Source organism: Octopus bimaculoides, chromosome 7, assembly GCF_046866305.1.
Source record: "Octopus bimaculoides isolate indiv1 chromosome 7, ASM4686630v1, whole genome shotgun sequence".
Taxonomy (NCBI): domain Eukaryota; kingdom Metazoa; phylum Mollusca; class Cephalopoda; order Octopoda; family Octopodidae; genus Octopus; species Octopus bimaculoides.
Window position 1 is genome coordinate 98,381,484 of NC_142934.1, and position 19,482 is coordinate 98,400,965.

At 35.6% G+C, this 19,482-nt stretch overlaps 1 protein-coding gene across 8 annotated transcripts in view; it reads right to left on the bottom strand.

Moving 5' to 3' along the window:
- The window catches only part of LOC106868839 (RUN and FYVE domain-containing protein 2), a 247,450-nt gene extending 230,262 nt beyond the window's left edge, over positions 1-17,188 (bottom strand). For 5 of the 8 annotated variants that reach the window (XM_089355730.1, XM_089355725.1, XM_089355723.1 and 2 more), the window contains exon 1: positions 16,965-17,187. In XM_089355730.1, coding sequence (XP_089211856.1) covers positions 16,965-17,154 — 190 coding nt within the window. In that variant the 5' untranslated portion in view covers positions 17,155-17,187. Of the gene's footprint in view, positions 1-16,964 lie in introns of all 8 variants that reach the window. The other 3 variants (XM_089355727.1, XM_089355722.1, XM_089355734.1) reach the window with 1 other exon arrangement.
- Positions 17,189-19,482: the final 2,294 nt, after the last annotated feature.

Below are 19,482 nucleotides of genomic sequence, written 5' to 3' on the forward strand. Positions count from 1 at the left end.
TATTCTGACATTGACACAACATTCAAATAGCTCAGTTCATTTAGTTGCAACCAAGTACCACAAAGTTAAGAATACCCCATTACTATAAGCATTTGTAACACTTTAAACAATATCATTGAATTGTTAACTTCAAGCAGCACTGAGTTCAATTCCACCTGCAGGGCATAACCTGTAGAACAATAGTTTCCACCAAGCCAACCTCAATTCAACAAAGTAACCACTATGCAGTCGCTAGCCCAGCTAGCAATAGCAGGCAAATCTCTCTCAAATCACACATTACTTAAAAGAAGGAACACATTGCACAACATAGCCCTAGATACGAAAATAGAAAATTGTCATACAGAAACGCATTTGATCAATATCTACTTATCCAATTAGATTTGAATTTCATGACCAAAACACTCTTGATCATAGGTTTCTTGATTCAAAAGCATGGGTCTTTCTGTTGATCAGGATTGACTTGAGGTTAAACAACAATAACCAAGGCATCTTACCTTCATAAATGAAGACAAAGTCCTCGGTGGTGCTACTGTAACCCAATGGGTTATAAGATACACCTTACATTAATTAAACTCACTACTCTCCATGACTTCATTTTCTAAATACACAATGATAGCATTAGCATAGGTGCCAGGTTGTTGAATTGAACATGAAACAATATGTTTGCTAAGGAAAAATTATTAACCACATGGCACAAGCATGGCTGTGTGCTAAGAAGTCAACTTCCAGACAAGTGTCCTCTTCTATCGCCCCTTGCCCACAAAAGCCTTGTGAGCTGATGTGATAGACGGAAACTATGTGTGTTGCTGTTTCCATGTCTGGATATCGTATGATAGTTGTAAGCACGTGTCATTGTTATGCAAGCAGTCTCTTTTGTTTCCAATCTTCCATGAAAACATGTTTGACCATGGGGAAACATAACCTTACGTGGAAACAGGTGAGGGTTGTGACAGGAACGGCACATGGATGCAGAAAATCTGCCTCAATAGATTCAGTGCTACCCATGCAAGCATGGAAAATTGGATGTTAAAATGATGGTGGCTTTCTTTTTTACCTGCAGAAGTATTAAATTCTATTGTTAAGAATGCAGCAAACCAAATCCAAACACTCAGTCTTCAGTGTAATGGCAATGCTAGTAATGTATAAAGTGATATATTTATATTGTTGTTTTGTCCCAGATCAACCCTGCCTAAGTAGAATCATATTAAAGACATTGTTCCAGTTGTGTCCATCTGGTCAATTTTTTGTGTTGTTTTTGTCTTGTTTTTTTTTTCTCTCAGACTCGTCTTTGTTTAACAATGTTGGGGTGTATTTTGAGAAAAATAATCAGTTCACAACTTGATTTGTTGTGAGGAAATGGTAAATCTATTGACAGACCTAGTTCTATTTCTAGCATATTAACACAAAAGTTCTCTCAAAGCCTACTGACAACTGCTTTGTTCTAACCTGTTTTACAAGTGTATTAATTTAACTAATTCTTTTATTGATTGCAACAACTTGGGTGTGGCATTACTGGGGCATGGCTCCACCACCACTATAAGTCATGCTTTTGCTCAAATAAAATAATAAAAATTTAAATAAACAACATTGGCACTTTCACTTCTTTTGTATCTAAAATATGAAAGAACAGCTATAACTGATCTAGAATATAGAGACATACACCAATACAGAAAAGTGGAAAATGAATGATGATAATCAAAATGATAATCACAATGAACAAGTATGAGATAAAAGTACCCTATTGGCAACATCGTCACAAGTTCAAACCTTACTATTTTTGACTCAGCAATGAATCCCCAGGCAACAAAATCGACCCCATACATGCAGACATGGAAAAGTTATGGTAAAAAAAAAAAATTAAAAAAAGACATTTTTTTAATACATACTATGCTGTCATCATATATAAATATAATTTTATATCTACCTTGTAATCAGGTTTATCATATCTGATGAATTACATTAGTTAAATTATACAGCAGGCAATTTACACAACAAAGCAAGATTGAATATGTGTGCGTGAGTAGTGTTTTGAAACATTTTTTATTGCAAACAAAAAAACCAATATATTTTGGTTATCTTAGGTTGAAATGGATCGACAGTAAGAGACAAGAACAGAGATGATAAAACAATTAGTAACATTTTTAGCTAAACTAAGAACCAACTTCCCTCAAGATGTGTGCTAGTTGAGCTCAAGTTAGGGTTTAAATATATTTCCTTCTGGACAATTATTTTAATCCATCTCTGTTTAAATTAAATTATCTCTGAAAGACATGGTTATTTGAGAGTTGGAAATCAAGTTTAGTCCTCAATAACTGCTTACAATGTCCATTTGTGTCTTTTTCTTCAGTACTCTCCATGAACACTATATTGTACATTTATTACACAAAAATCCTAAATCACATTAAGAAGCCATCATCTTGACATGGAAGCTCTCACTCATCAGCTCCTTACAACTATTCAATTGTATTCTCTCTCTCTCTTCTACTATAACTACAACAACCATTCTCCTTCTGAAGAGGAAATTAAGTACCATCTATTATTTAAACAAATGCATCTATCAGGAAACTATAAATCCGACTAATTCTTTTCTCTATCTTCTATAAGCCAAACTAAGTACTTTATTCAATTCTACTTCCACTTTTCCCCTTCAGTCTCTAATATGCAATAATTTCAACTAAAAAAAATCAACCATGTTAACCACACACAACAATCTTTAATCTTTCATGAAATCTAGGAAAAAATAAAAAGGTTATAAACTCTGCCCTTTCTCTCCATTCTAATCTTGTTATCTTCTTGCTTTCTTTTTCTTTTCTTTTTCTTTGGAAAGTAAAATATTTACATATCTCCATAGCAATTCTGGTGAAACTAAAAACCAAGTTCACATTAAACCTACTTTTTTAGTGAGGTCATTACTTTTTCAAATCAAATCTTACTTTCCTGAGTATATACAACCACTCAAACACAACATATACAAAGTTAACAATGTTAATTTAATTTCCAGGGGAGTACAAATTACTTTATTCAAGCACAAGATACCCTAAACAAAGTGACACTTTAGGAACAAAACACACAAAAAGATAAAACAAGTAGGCTAACCCTTTAGCATTCAGATTACTCTGACAAATGTAATGCTTATGTATTTCTTTTTTTTTTTTAATTAATCAGGCATTATCTCATAGCTTTGAAATTTGATGTGATTGTCTGTTTTTAGAATGAGATTGTAGGAGAGGTGTGAGAGAGGTCAAATCTGGCTGGTTTGAACATAAAATGAGGTAGAATATTTGGGTCTGATTTGGCTGGTTTAAACACAAAAGGGTTAAACGTCATCTCAACATATATCAGGTGAAATCATAAGCACAGCAGTGGCTAACAGTTAATATAATTTCAGAGCTAGCCACCTTCTTTCTCATTTCTGAAACACTAAAATTGCATTAAATACAACTTGTGTTATTTATTTCTTTGCTTTTTTTTCTTTTACACTATTTCTTCTCCCTCTCTCCAGAGAAATGAAATACCTACTAAGATCAAACAAGGAATTGGAATTTTAATCTTATCTGATAAGAAAGAATTCTACTTGAACATATTTAGGACAATAAAAACACTTTAACATGCTTGTTCATGCTTCATTTTAGATTTTGTTGTTCTTCATTCACCTCATTTTCCAAGCAAACAAACAAGGAAAGGTTCTTGAGCTGTGGTAGCAATTATATGTTCATTTGTCAGTTCATTTCATGTCAATTTTTCCATAGTTGCATAGGTTAGATAAATATGTTGTTTGAGGTATTGTTTTATAGCTGGATACCCTGTTTTTCTAGTAAGGGAGCTCTTACTTCACATGGCTTTGAAGGTGTGAAATGATAGGAGAAACTGATAGCAACACTGCCCACTGAACTTCTGTACTGGAATTTATTGTTTTATTCACAGGGAGGCATTGATATCAAAAACATTGCCTGATATATTGAACAGAGTTTTCAGAGGGTTTGTGAAGCTGGTCAGTTATGTTAAATCATTGGCTGTGAATACCCAAATATTGAAAAATCTTTGCCAAGATATGGAATCTCATTTTTATGTTATTTTATGCTTCTGTTGTCAGCAAGAAAAGTAGTCCATAGAATTTTCAAATTGAAAGAAGAAATGAAATCATTTATCTATGAGAACAGTGAAGATGAATATATAAATATCCTAAATAGTAAACTCTAGAACTCACTTGGCTAGCAGATATATTCAAAATTTTTTTAATGAAGAAGCCAACTTGTCTGCTACAGGAAAAAGGTATAAATTTACTCACACAACAAAGTGTTTCTTGCAAAATTAAAACAAAACATTGCATAAATTAAAGATAAAACTTAAATTTCTGTCTAATGAAATGACAAGCAAAAAGGAGTCTATTCAAATTTAAATTATTAATCATTTGAAAAAAATTACTGCAATGAATTCCAATACCATCTTACTAACAACAACTCTGGGCAGCACCTTTTCAAATTCCACCTGTTTAACACCTGTGGACATGTTTACAAAGTCAGAAAACAGCACAGCTCCCATGACTTTCGGAAACACTTTTTCATACTAAGAGTTGCCGAAGTATGGAACAAACTGCTGGCATCAGTTGTTAGCTGTCGGAGCACTGCATCCTTCAAACTTTCCATGCTTCCTGAGATTCGCCAACACTACACCTGATTTTCCCCCCTCCATACACACGCAAGCATGTATCTGACTCATACACTGTTCACTTTCCAGACATTTGTACATTACTGCATATGCTTTATACGCACTTTTGACAAGTTGTAGTGCACATGAGCACTGGATACAATAATTTCATCATTATTATTATTATTTTATCTTGAGCTGAAAACATTTGTTATGCACTTTCAAGTACCACTCTATGCACTTTCCAATATTCTCATCTAGTGTGATAGAGAGAGTCCAAAGGTCATCTATCTACTGGTGATAACATTAATAGCAAATAGAATTTACACACAAAGAGCTAGATAATCAGGTTTCCCTATAAATTCATCATACATAAATATAATAAATAAAATAAAATTTTTATTATTTTAACTTTTCCTCATAAAATGTTTGGTAATTATAAGCATGGCTGCTGTGTGCATACAGAATTCACTTTGTTACCACATGGTCTCCAGTTCTGTTTCATTATGTGGCAATTGTCCACTCATGTAGTCTTGGGCTAACCAATGTCTTGTGAGTGGAACTGGTAAATAGAAACTGTATGGAGACTTCTGTGTGTGTGTGTATATATGAATATTTACATTCCATGTCCTCACATCAAAACACTGAGCAAAAAAAAAAAAAATGGCCATGTTTGTAACATTCCCTACAAACAAATCATTCCATAGTTCTGCATGTTCAAAAACTTTGCTTGAAAAACAAGTCAGGTTTAATGACAGGAAGAACAGTCAGCTGTAACACAATATTTCAACACATATTTGTCCACCCTATGCCAGCAAGGAAAATGGATGCTAAATGATGATAGATACAGGTAGGCTGTGTAGTAAGAAGTTTACTTCCCAATCACATGGTTTCTGGTTCAGTCCCACTCTGTGGCACCTGGGCAAGTGTATTCTACTACAGTCCTGGACCGTGTGAGTGGATTTGGTAGATAGAAACAGAAAGAAGCCCATTGTATCATCAGCAGTTTAATATCCACTTTTCCATGCCAGCATGGGTCAGGTGGAATTTATCAAGGCAGATTTCCTATGACTGGACACCCTTCCTGTTGCCAACCCTGACCTGCTTTCAAGCAGTACTAGGACAAAATCCCCCTGCAGTCAGTATCCCCCAGTATATTGTTCTTTCTTTACAATAAAAATATTTTAGGAAAGTGAAATTTTATTTGAAAAATTTAAAATAGTTATTAGTTGATATTTTTGTTTAAAATTTGTCCAGTGGGATTTTGTCCTTGGGTGGCTTTTGTCCTGATACCTTCCAAGCAAGGTAACACCCCCCCCCCCGCCACTGTCCAACACGTGTTTCACAGAAGACAGAGAGTGAACATCAGTTGTAAGAGGCTCATTTCCAAACATCACATAATGTCAAAATACAAGTGCGCACGCACACACACACACACACACACACACGTCATACAAGCAGTGTCCTTCGTTTTCAATCTTTTGTGGAAAAACGCTTAGTCATGGGGAAATATTACCTTAATTGGCAACAGGTGAGGGTTGGTGACAAGAAAGGGCATCAGGCCATGGAAAATCGAATTCAGCAAATTCCATCTGACCCATGCAAGCATGGAAAAGTGGACACTGAATTGATAATGATATATTTATTCTTTTAAAAAAAAAAAAAAAAAGAGAAGGAAAAAAAATCAAGAAAAACAATCAATTGTGCTGCTGTGCTCCATAAATGTAACGAGAAGTAAACCCCTGTAGCATGGCACCATGCAATGTTATTCAAAATAGTGTTTATTTGCTTGATAAACGAGGAATAGATATTGTTGAAAAAATGTTTATCACCTGATATTAGTGTGAGTTATGTTCTGTCACGACACACACACACCATCAGGCACCACTCATGACTAAGATATCATGCGTTTGTCATTACAGAATAAGTCATATGGCACATGCTTATCTGTATATGTTCAAATATATGAGTCTGTAAGAAGGGAGGGGATGTACATGAGCAAGTACATGTTTGCACAACTGTTTGTTTATGAGTATGTTCATACATATTTGTATGTGCGTGTGTGTGTGTATATATATATATATATATATATATATATATATATATATATATATACATATATGTGTGTGTATACATATACACACACACATACACCTCATTATAGTGTATTATCTGTGTGAATACTCAGTAATGTATCCCAAATGGATTAAATCATTAAAAACTGCTAAATACTGGATTAAGTATTTAAATGCAACAAAATTCATTTTTTTTCTTTTTAGAAATAAATCTTTCAAAATTGATGGTATCTATTATTATGTGTGTGTGTGTGTGTGTAGTAAGAAGATTGCTTCCCAACCACATGGTTCTGGGTTCAGTCCCACTGCATAGCAACTTGGGCAAGTGTCTTCTATTATAGCCTCAGGCCAACCAAAGCCTTGTGAGTGGATTTGGTAGATAGAAACTGAAAGAAGCCCGTCATATATATTTGTATATATTTATGTGTGTGTGTGTGTGTGTGTGTGTGTGTGTGTGTGTGTGTGTGTCTGTGTTTGTCCCCCTGCTATCGCTTGACAACTGATGCTGCTGAGTTTATGTCTACGTAGCTTAGCAGTTCAGCCCAAGAGACCAATAGAATAAGTGCTAGGCTTACAAAGAATTAGTCCTAGGGTCAATTTCTTCAACTAAAACCCTAACCCTACTTTAAGGCAGTGCTCCAGCATGGCCACAGTCAAAAGAATAAATATATATATATATATAAATGATAAGAAAACAAAGAAAATTCTTTAACACATCTTTAATAATTCACAATTGTTTCTGTATGAATGTACCTTTGATACAAGTCTGATGAAGTGCCAGTCTAACATCTAAAACTACAAATATGTAAATTTTCGCTTTAAATTCTTGTGTAAACTGGCATTGCAAATAGAGTTGGTACAGAAACGATTGTAGTGAATCATTAAGATGTTAAAGAATTTTCTTTGTCTTCTTATCATTTGGATTATTTACTCTTCACCAAACCCACTTTACAGTGTGAACATTGTGAATCTTGGATTTTCTACACCTGAGGAATTCCAGCTTTGGCCTGGAACACGACAATATTGATAGTCCAGGATTCAGGTCAAGTGCTTCTCTGGAAATACCCTAACTTTACACCCTACCGGGACCTCGTGGGCATCGGTGCCATTTTCCTCTTTCTCCGTTTTTCTATTCTCCGAACTTTCTGTCTTTCCGACGAAGGGCTCCGCCCGAAACGTCATACTCTCTCTCCTTCCTTTCTCGAGCGTCCAATAACACTATCCGTATCACGTCCTCACTTAGTTGTTTTTTTGTTATTGTCTTTTGTGTTTTTTTAACTTATATATATATATATACATACACACACGCATGCACATTAACACAAATTTGTACAAACAAACATTGATAATAAAAGCTGTTGCCAGAATTTATTTTTAATTATTTTATTTTAACTTTATTTTTTGGGAATAATTTATTTATTTAATAAACAAACTACAGAATACTACTACACAAAATTTGACATGTTATTTTTTTCATTTATTTATTTTTGTTAACGTATACTCCCAAAGATTTCTCACTAATAACATGGTCCTCTTTTTTGTACTTTTATGTAAAGAAACAAAGTAACTATATGATAAAAATACAGATATAGATAACAGACTTTTTCAAACTGTGCATTTGAAATGTCATTATATTTATGTCAATAGTCAATACTTTTTTTGAATATAAACAGCAATAACGGAAAATTGATTTCTAATATTAGCACAAGGCAACACATTTTGGGGTGGATGTGGGGGTAAAGTTAACTTAAGCCACTTCGTAGCTGGTAATTTACTTTCTGGGAAGGATGAACGGCATTGTGACTGTCATGTGATTTGAACTCAAAACATAATAGCAATAACTAAATACAAGGCATTAATGGAAAATTAAGTATTTTTATTATTGACTAAGTCAGCCTCTGTCAAATCCTCATCATCATTTAATGTCCATTTTCCATGCTGGCATGGGCTGGACAATTTGACCGGTGCTGGTAAGGGCCAGAGACTACACCAGGCTCCATTATCTGTTCTGACATGGTTTCTATGGCTGGTTGTCCTTCCTAATGCCAACTACTCCACCAAGTGTACTGGGTGCTTCTAACATGGTAACATCATGAGTGTTTTTTCCGTGGCACCAGTACCAATTCTGCTGTGGCAGTCAGGTCTTCTTGAGTAGTGCGCCAGATATCTTGGTCCTTAGTTTTCTCCTTCGTAAGGCTCAGTGTCTTGAGATCAGCTTTCAACACTTCATCCCATGTCTTCCTGGGTTTCCCTCTTCCACAAGCTCCATCCACTTTAAGTGATCAGCACTTCTGTATGCAACTGTTTATATCCATATGCATCACATGACCAAATCAGTGCAGTCTTCTCTCTTGCACAATTCGTCTAATTCCTCTTTTGCCTAACTTTTCTCTCAAAACACTAGTGCTCTGTCACACATGTACACTGACATTGCACATACAGCAGAGCATAGTGGCTTCGTATGTCTTCTGCATTCAGGGGCCACATCTCACTGCCTGCCATGTAGTGTCGCTATCCATATACATGCATCATACAATCTTCCTTTCACATGGAGAGAAAGAGACCGTTGGTTACCAACAGAGGTAAAAGCTCTCTGAATTTTCTTCATCTTACTCTTATTCTAACAATTACACTCTGTACATCCTCACCCCAACAACTAATTAGGTCCCCCAGGTAGCAAAAATTATCCACTACCTCTAAAGGGGCATTTGAGAAAATCGATTTCCTAAACATTTGTTGTTTTTATGGCTCTTATGTATCTTCCAATTATTCCACTTCACCTCTTGTGTCCATAGTTTGCATTGAGTACACCATATGGAATTCCTGCCTACACCTTTTTTTATATATCAAGCAGTGCCATTTACCTGATGGGGGAAGGGTTCTGCCCATTTTCTTGCTTATTATAATCTTAGTCTTTGCTAAGTTAATTTTAAGGCCCTTTGATTCAAGGTTTTGCTTCCACACCTGGAATTTCTTCTCTGCTATAAGAGCAAGATGATCAGCATATAACAGTTCCGAGGGGCAGCCAGTCTTGAATTCCTTTGTTATGGCCTGGAGACAATGATGAATAAGAGGGAACTATGTACAGTAATCCCTCGACTATTGAGTTTCTTAATTATCCAGCCATTTCTCTGATGACAATATATCTACACCCAAGTGCTTTGCATGCCCGGAAGAATTTGCACTGGTACGACTTGTCTACGAGCAATCTGGATAAGACTCCCTACCATCTTATCTCCTCTATACAACACACATCTGCTAGCTTCAGCACTAGCACCTCTACAGCCCTACCTTTCATCATATCAACAACAGATTTTGGATAAGAAGTGAAGAGTTTCCAGTAAGGGGCAGGTCATTTGCTGTCTGATTTTTACATTTAAAAACAGAATAGATGACATAATTATTTGATGATAGTCATGGGATTTTCATGAATAGCCAGATGTTTCTAGCTGATCATTCTTCTACTGATTGCAAGAATAACTTGATGTTATTCCTATATATGCAATGAGGAAGTCTCTTCATACTTGTGACTAAATTCTTCAAAGTTGTGCTCCAGCATGACCACAATCCAATAACCAAAACAAGTAAATGATAAAAGACATGTACATGCATACACAGACATGTGTGTGTCCTTGGGATCATTTATCATCATCATCGTCGTCGTTTAACGTCTGCTTTCCATGCTGGCATAGGTTGGACGGCTTGACTAAGGACTGGTGAGCCAGAAAGCTGCACCAGGCTCCGTCTGATCTGGCAAAGTTTCTACAGCTGGATGCCCTTCCTAATGCCAACCACTTCAAGAGTGAAGTGGGTGCTTTTACGTGCCACCGGCACGAGGGCCAGTCAAACAGTTCCGGCAACGACCATGCTCAAAAGGTGTTTTTTTACGTGCTAGGTACGCATGCACATACACACACACATCAACATTATCATAAAGAAACTAGAAGTAAGACTATTCTGTTTACTATAACAAATATCTGTTTCGTAAACAGAATAGATTTTTTTCCAAACCAAAATAGTATGAATGGTTTAATGGTCTTGAAGAAAATCCAGCTAAATTCAAATTTTTTTTTTTCAATTTTCATTATTATTTCATTACTCATGCTTTTTTTTTATTTATTTTTAATTTCTAACTTTGCACTTGAATAATCTAGTCAGCTAAAATTTAATGAAATGATAATTCATAATGTCTAAGCAATTTTTTTAGCCTGATATCTCTGTAGCCTTCCATGTTCACCATACAAACATCAGGTAAACAAAGTTTGTTTACTGTTGTTTTTAATTTGAATGTCAAAATTATTTATTTTGACAGAGACTGTCAAAGTGAAGAATATTCTTAACAATTCATATGCATAAATCAATCAACTCACTTTGATTACATTTGGATAGCTATTATATCTTTGTGTGTATACCTGCATGTTTGTACATATAAATGATCCCAAACACTCATCTACCACTGGAACCCTGTTTCAACCTGTTGGGTATAAAACTTTAGGGTTGCCACTATGAAAGTTGATATGATGAAAGGTAGGTCTGGAAATATTGTAGAGATGCTGGACTGGAATTAAGTAGTACTGTGTACCTAAGGTGATATGGGAGAGCATCAGCCAAATGCCTCATAGGCGAGTAACAGCTCTGAGTAGTGAAAATGTATTGGTGGCAGAGAAATGGTCAGGTAAAGTAATTGAGGTTAACATATATCTCACAAGATATATGCTACAAAAATTAAGCTTAGACAAGTCTTGGCCAACAGCAATAGCTATTTCTGAAAATGCACCACAATCAGGACTGAAAGACAAGGAAAAGGATAGTTTCTATGCGGCCCTCTTGCAGACCACTTTAATAATGAAAGGCAGTGACCATGTTATTATGGCTGGTAACAAGTTGGACAACACCATGATCCCTAATGATCACTACTCTGGCATATGTAGAGGTTTTGAATATCGTACAAAGAATGAAAAAGGATTGAGTCTTGGAGACCTGTAACATAAATAACATAACCATATTTTATTGCTAACCTCTGGAAACTAATTGATAATCTGTTCACTTACTACTCAGGCAAACATGCAAGCCAGACTTCAAAATCGTCAGTACATAAGATATGCAGATGGTTCTAAATATCAAGTCCTTCCCATTGAAGAATGTGCTGCTCGACATAGTCTGCTAGTTAGAACTAGAACTAGCTTAAGAACTAGGACCTAGAGACACCAGATAATCTAGAGAAGGGGAAAAAATGGAAGTTGAAATATTCCTCTGCTTGGCCTAGGTTCAAAAAAGTTCTGGGATGCACATGTATCGAGCAGATAGAAACTGATAATGTCAAAGACAATTGAGAATTTTAGTGAGACAATCTGCTGTAAATCATGTACCAGTCAGACAGAAGGTAACAATGTTAATGAGTTGGTACTGTAGAATGAGCCATAAAAGTTTAGAGACAATCCTGAAAAGAGTAGAAGAAAGCAAAGAGTAGGAAACAATATCAGGTAGCTAGAAGAGACGTTAGACATCAAGTATGTGATAAGGCAAGAAGTAAAAGGTTTGTTAATGTTCTATGACGATAGGATCAGAGGCATAAGGTTTTCTGTAATACAAAACAATATGTCTATGTGAATTAGGACATCAGATGGAAAAAGTGTCTAAAAGGCATTAGTAGTGCATATATACAGACATGCTGTCAGCAGGGCGAGCGTTAGCAATAATGAGTTCAGCAAGGAATTTAGTGAGCAAATAAGTCAAAATCAAGGCCCTGTTTTCAACTTCATGCATATTATGGTTATCTAGGCCATAACAGAGGATTTTAAAGTTGGCTGACAATAGAAACTGCTAAATGTCAATGACCTGGTTTCCATAGCTGAATCTGTTAAGATTTTGAGTAGACATTCCAGATATGGAAGTAAAGCTTACCACCAACAGACCTCAAAGTAAATCCAACAAAGATAACTGTTTTAGTTATAAAGAAGGAAAATAAAAATCTACTGCCATCAGGGAGGTGGCCATGCTTGACATGTAAAAAAAGAGTATGTAAGAATTCCATATGCAGTAGCCAGTGTAAACTATGAGTGCTCAAGGAATGTTGTGGGATGACAGATAGGCTGATAGAGAAAACAGATTTCATATGCAGCAGATGCAGAAAAGTATTTAGCAGTTTAAATGCTTAGAAGACTCCATGATAGTTGATAACTTCTCATATTTGAGTGACCTAATAGCAGCAGTGGAGGTAGGTACTCCAAAAACATAGCATCCAGAGTCGAATAAACTTAAAGGAGTTATTATTTCAGCAGATAACAAAGGGATTCTTTCTCCACCTTATCTCTTGTAAATCAATCAGAAACTTTCAAGCTAACTTTCCAGTGCTCTAAAAGTCCTCAAGATCTATTATTTATAAAAATCTACCTTCCAACTGCTGATCACTATGATCAATCTGTAATCTTGACTTAAGCACATGGCTAGGATGAACATCTGTTGTAATCACATGCACAATGGAATCGGAAACTTTCAAGCTGACATTTCAATGCTCTAAAAGTCCTCAAGATCTATTATTTTAAAAAATCTACCTGCGCTGTGAAGTGAAAGGCAAATGAGCAGGGGAGGCAGAGGGGTAAGAAGTTTATTTAGTCTTGTCTTTCCAAGCAACATTTCTAGAACTGATGCCATGATGAAATGCACCCATTACACTCTGCAAAGTGGTTGGTGTTAAGAAAGGCATCCAGTTACAGGGGGAAAAAATCCAAAATGACGTGTATAAGTATTAGACTATGAGAGCAATAGTTCCCAATAAGGACTGACTTTGATCATGATGACCAGTACAACCCATGCCAGAATGGAAAACAGATGTCAAGTGACGATGATGAATGTACATAAAGTACCATTATATCTATTATGTATACGTGTGTGGGGAGGAGGCAATTTCCCCACGCTCGACTTCACTTTTCATCCATCTGTTCAGAGTTGATTTAAGTGAATATATTCCTCCCTCAAAATTAATAGTTTTGTAATGTCGCTTCATTTCTTTTAAGGTTAATGATTATTTAGTGATTTTTCTTTTTTTCCTTTGTATTTTATACAGTAATAGTAACGGACTCAAGCAACTAAAACTACATAACTTGTACATCAGCCAGCCTCTATCATTCTTACGAAAGGAACCATCAAAATCATTTCTCTCCCTCTATCTCTAACAATAAGAAAAAACTTTAAATTCAGCACTTTATATTGTTAACTTCATTATCAAAGACTATCGTACGTATTTAAAAAGAAGGAGGGAACCTATTAAGAGAGCTCTATGATATATACTGTTGTGTCTGGGGAGAGTCATTTTTTTTATTGTGCCTTAAAATTTAACACATTCACCGGTAAAATTTCCACTTATTTTTATTTTTATTTTCCTAAAATTTTCGTTGCGTCTTGCAACTTTATCAATAGTCTTTATGATATATAATTTACAATCATTTGAGACATCAACGTGGATTCTTTTAGGGGGAGGGTGGATAGCAAGGTAAAGATATCTGAAACAATAAACAAGTCCCATGCTTATTACAGTCTAAAGCTTTGTTTCTCTATAACTTGACTAATATTTCGTTTAGCTACCCTGAAAGAATGAAAAGCAAAGTTGACCCCAGCAAAATTTAAACTCAGAACGTTATATTATGATTATTATTGATAAGTGCTATCTTTCCTGGGGGAACCAGAAGTATGCACATATATAAGAAGAGGGAGACTGCTAAATGGCAAAACAGAGGAAGAAGTGGTGAAAGCTGGGACGAAATGCTGAACCTCATGCAACAAATGGCAAGACCATTCCAACCCATACAATCACGGAGAAACGAACATAAAATTAAGATGATTTGCATGGTGTTTGTTCAGAATTGCGTTATAATGTTGTCTCTTGCCTTTGTGATGAACAAAGAAATTGCTATGAAACAGAGTAGCATGCTGATTAAATGAAATGCAGTATTTAGTTTCGAGTTTTTGTTGTTTTTTAATGCTGTGATTCTAATTCTAACGGAGTCAACATAGCTTTGACATCGTTAAATAGTCGATAGAATTACCAAATAAAAGGTATTCATTTGTTATGTTCAGAAACTGAAAAATTTTAAAACATTTTTTTTTTTTTTTCAGAATCGTAATTTTTGTATTTTTAAACCTGAAATCACCCCACCAGAAACAAAAAAAAAAAAAAAAAAGGTTAAAAACAAAATTGTAGAAATGGGAGATCTCTGTCGTTGAAAACATAGAAACCCGAAGAAATTTTTCTTAAATATAAAAGAGTAGTTGAACATTTCGGAATAATATCAATACTTTTGTTTTCGATATGTGATCACGAACCGAAAGAATGCAGAGTCACATTCGATAGATTACGTACATTGCACTTGGCGTCGTTACAATGTAAGAAATCCTAATTAGGGGCGGACATAGGTAGAATTAGCAGAGTACCAAAAATGCGTTGCCTTGTTTAGTTGTTCCCCTTTAAGTTCTGAGTTCAAATGTCACATAGATCGTATTTTCTTTTCCTCTTGGTGTCGACAAAATAAGTGCTAGTATTACAACTATTAAATAATTAGCAACATGTTATATTACATTTCTGAATTGAGTACCAATGCAAACAATAATTACAGATCCGGTGTCATTTGTGCATTTTGCCTTGCAAAAATAAACATACGGTATAGATACATAACAGCGTCGACGACAATAAAAGCTTTTGCAAAATTGAAAACCTCTACGTAACAGAAAATGTCGCATTATCGCTGTTAAATTAATGTTTATAAAAATGGATAAAATGATTATTTCATCTAATCATATATCATAATGGGCCACACACACACACACACACGAATACTGATTTATTGTTTCACCAAATATAAGCATAATTTAACAAGGGTTATACGACAACTTCACCCAAAAGCTCTCATGTTCGCCGATGCTGTTCTCTGTATATACCCATATCATTACCTTCGATTTTTATTCAGAATAGAGGACCGGCATATCAGTAGGGCACCGGACAAAATATCCTGTGCTATTTATTACAGCACTCTACATTCTAAGTTCAAATCTCACTGCAATCGAATGGGTATTTCATCTTCTAGAGTCGATAAAATTAAGTACCAGTTCAGGTTTTGTAACAATGTAAGAAAAAATTGTCGTTATTTGTTTAAACCTGATAAAGGAAACCCAAGTTCGTCTGTAAGTTTCCTGAAACGCTAAACCTTCATTTACCCATCACATCTAGAGTTTGACATGTGTTTACTCCAAAGAACGGTGGACTGCATTCACTGCAACTCAGTACAGATTGGGCGGGCCGATGATCAAAAGTATTCCAGCCTTAAAGTATCTAGGACAACATTATCTTTCTATTTTTAAAAGTGATTCGAGATAATTTAGTTGCTTACTTTGGCAAATTAGTTTCCTAATATGTTACTTCTTTATCTCATTATCAGTGCAAGAACTTCGGTCACAGCCTGATTTTGACGAAGCATGTTATATGACAGGTGTGATTTCTCCTCCCACTTTCTTCCTTTTGCTGATTTCAAAACATCCTGGTCAATAGCATGCGCTGACCTCAACCACATATACAACTAATGTTTATCGTATATACATAACAATTACATCATGAAAGAGTAACAGTAGCTATATAACTCGTTACATTCGCTTTTTAGGGTGAAAAAGCTTCCTCAGAGGAAATTGTGTCAATGATCAGGTTGCATATACGTCGAAACGTGTACCAGCTTTATAGTATAATATTAAGAAATAAAACGAAGTAAACATATTGGTATGTGTGTGATTTAAACGGCTAACAAGAGTTTTCCACGATGTAATTTCAGATGATTTCAGATGAAGTCACTTGCCAAGTATAAACAGCTTTAAAATACTCCTACAACCATTATAATACATGCATACATATATGACATAGATGTATGCATATTTATATGTTTGTGTTTGCATATTTATTTATATAGGTATGCATATGCATGATGTATGTATACGCATGTATATACACAACAAAACTAACATATGTAAACAAAAAAAAACATCTTCGAAAAAGAAATAACAAAGATAAGTTGCACGTTATAGTGTGAAAAGAAAAACAGCACACACACACATATAATTTTTCTTCTTATATATATACACACACATTGAAACACGCAACGGCGTGAACACACCCACCAACAGCATGGAGGAAAAAGGAGAAAAAAAGTTTTAGTGAATTGAAATAACAATAAACATGTTTAGATAAACAATTGAACTTACTTTCATATCGAGCCCTCCTCCACGCTGGCATGTAAGGCGGTAGGGCGGGTTGAACTTTGGAAGTCGTTTCACCAGCTGATTGAGACATTGGCGGCGGTCGTTCAACGGCCGGACTGATTGATTTCAGAACATCCGTGCTATCAGACGGAACCTCCATGGACGCCGCCATCTTGGAGACATTTAACCTCATCCGAGACAGCAGCCCCGCACAAACTGAAGCAAATTGTGCGCTCAGTGCTCGCCTGTGACGTCATTTGGCGCGAGCTACAAATTGTATTTAACTTGATTATTGTTACTTATTGATGGTCTTCTTACGTTTTCTTTCCATTCGTTTAATTTCTGCTTTACAATGGACACAAGGAAAAGTTGACAGATTTCTGTCAACCTTATAAGAGTTAATGAATACGAAAAAGTTTTGAGTAATCTTTCAGTTTAATGGTAAACTGTTTTTAAATAACTTGACATACAAACACTATACATACACATATATATACATATATATATATATATACACACACACACACACACACACGGGGTTGCTGAAAAGTTCCTGGCTTTGGGTGAAAGAAAATACAGGAGGATCAGTTAATTATGATCTTATTCAACATATTCCCCTCTCAGATTTGCAGGCTTGTTGCAGCATTCCTTCAGTTTTTCTAAGCCCCGTAAAAGAGCTTGGAAAGTTGTGCCTCCAACCAAGCCTTTCACGACACCCTTAAAGCCAGGAACTTTTCAATCACCCCTCGTGTGTGTATATATATAGGATGTAATATGAATTATGTATATATATATATATATATATATATATATATATATATATATATATATATATATATATATATATATATAAGTATAGGACGTCACCAACAGTAAACAACATGAAATACGAAAACAACAAGAGAAACGAATGGAAAACAGGACTAGTAACATAAAGAACGGCCCTTCATCAGTTGTCGGCTGTCTATCTACTCCTCATTTCGAGCACTGAACGACAATATGAGCCTTCGAAGACAGTTGCTCCCATACGTACCAAAATAAAATTTAGGATTTATGGAGGGTCAAAGTTGAGAGCAAAAACAGTACAGTGGAGACATACAAGGAAATCGAACAAAAATATATCCAGCATTTCTGCAGTTTTAATGGCAATTCTGCGTTCGAAAAAGTATCACCTTATTTGTATCGTACAATGCCTGTTTCGACACATAAAAAAACAAATATTAGTTTGTTTACATTTATATACACAACAAATCAAATATTTGTTGTTGTTTTTTTGTATTAGAAGCATCGAAATGTATACCATCTTATACACACACATATACATTATCATTGTCATCACTTAATTTCTAGCTTCCATGCTGGCATAGTTTGGATAGCTTGACATGATCTGAGTCAGAGGACTGCAATGTGTTCCAATGTTCTGCTTTGACATGGTTTTTAGGAATCGATGTCCTTCCTAATGCCAACTACTTAACAGTGTACTGTGTACTTTTTTTTATGCACCACCATTTGTGAGGTTTACAGAACTCCTTGACTGATGGATATATAGTAGAGAAGAAGGTGGCTTTATACTAGGTGTTGAAAGGTTGAAGTATGATAGAAGAGATATCCCTTCTTAACTTTCACGAGTGAGCCCAAGCTCACAAAATGTGACCCATCTCATTACAAGTTCACATTTGAAGTGTCATGTATCTAAGGAGTGGGCATGCACAAAAGACAGACTGAAGTTAGCTACTTATTAGAGTGCTTTAAATTTAGTGTCAACAAAAGCTAAATGGACTTTCTGGCCAACCCAATGTATCCCTGTATTGACAAGACTATCAGCAGGGCCGGCTCCAAGTACCGCCAACTCTGGCAGTCACCCAGGTTGCCATCTGTTTAAGGGCACCAAGGAGGTTGGGACAAAGACAAGGAAATTTTCTCAGCCAGCAGCTTGTATACACTGGAGTTCAGCTTGCCTAGGGCGCCAGCCCTGACTATCAGTTGTTGTTTTACACTGCTGGTCACATTGCACTTCCTTGATTTTTTGTAGCTTTTGAATGACGGTACCCTGCTGACTGGCTGGACAGGCCAACATTCTCTCTGAATAGAATGCATGGTTACCCATTTATATCTGAATAGATTGGAGCAACTTCAAATGAAGTGCCTTGGTTGAGAACAAAATGCACCATTGGTTTGGGAATTGAAACCACAATCTTGTGATCATGAGTGAAACATCCTAACCACTACGCTACATACCTTTTCAAACATACACACACACACATATTACACAATCTAGTTTCTGAGGAAATTGTTGATGCATGTTCACAACACTTAATCCAATGGTTTCTTTCAGTTTCTATCTACAAAACCACCTCAAGGCTTTGGTTTGCCCAAAACCATAGTTGAAAACATTAGCCCAAAGTACCATGCTGTGAGACTGAAACCAGACCATATAGTTGAGAAGTAAATCTGTCAACCATACTGCCATGCCTTTGCTCTCTCTCTCTCTATATATATATATATGTATGTATGTATCAAG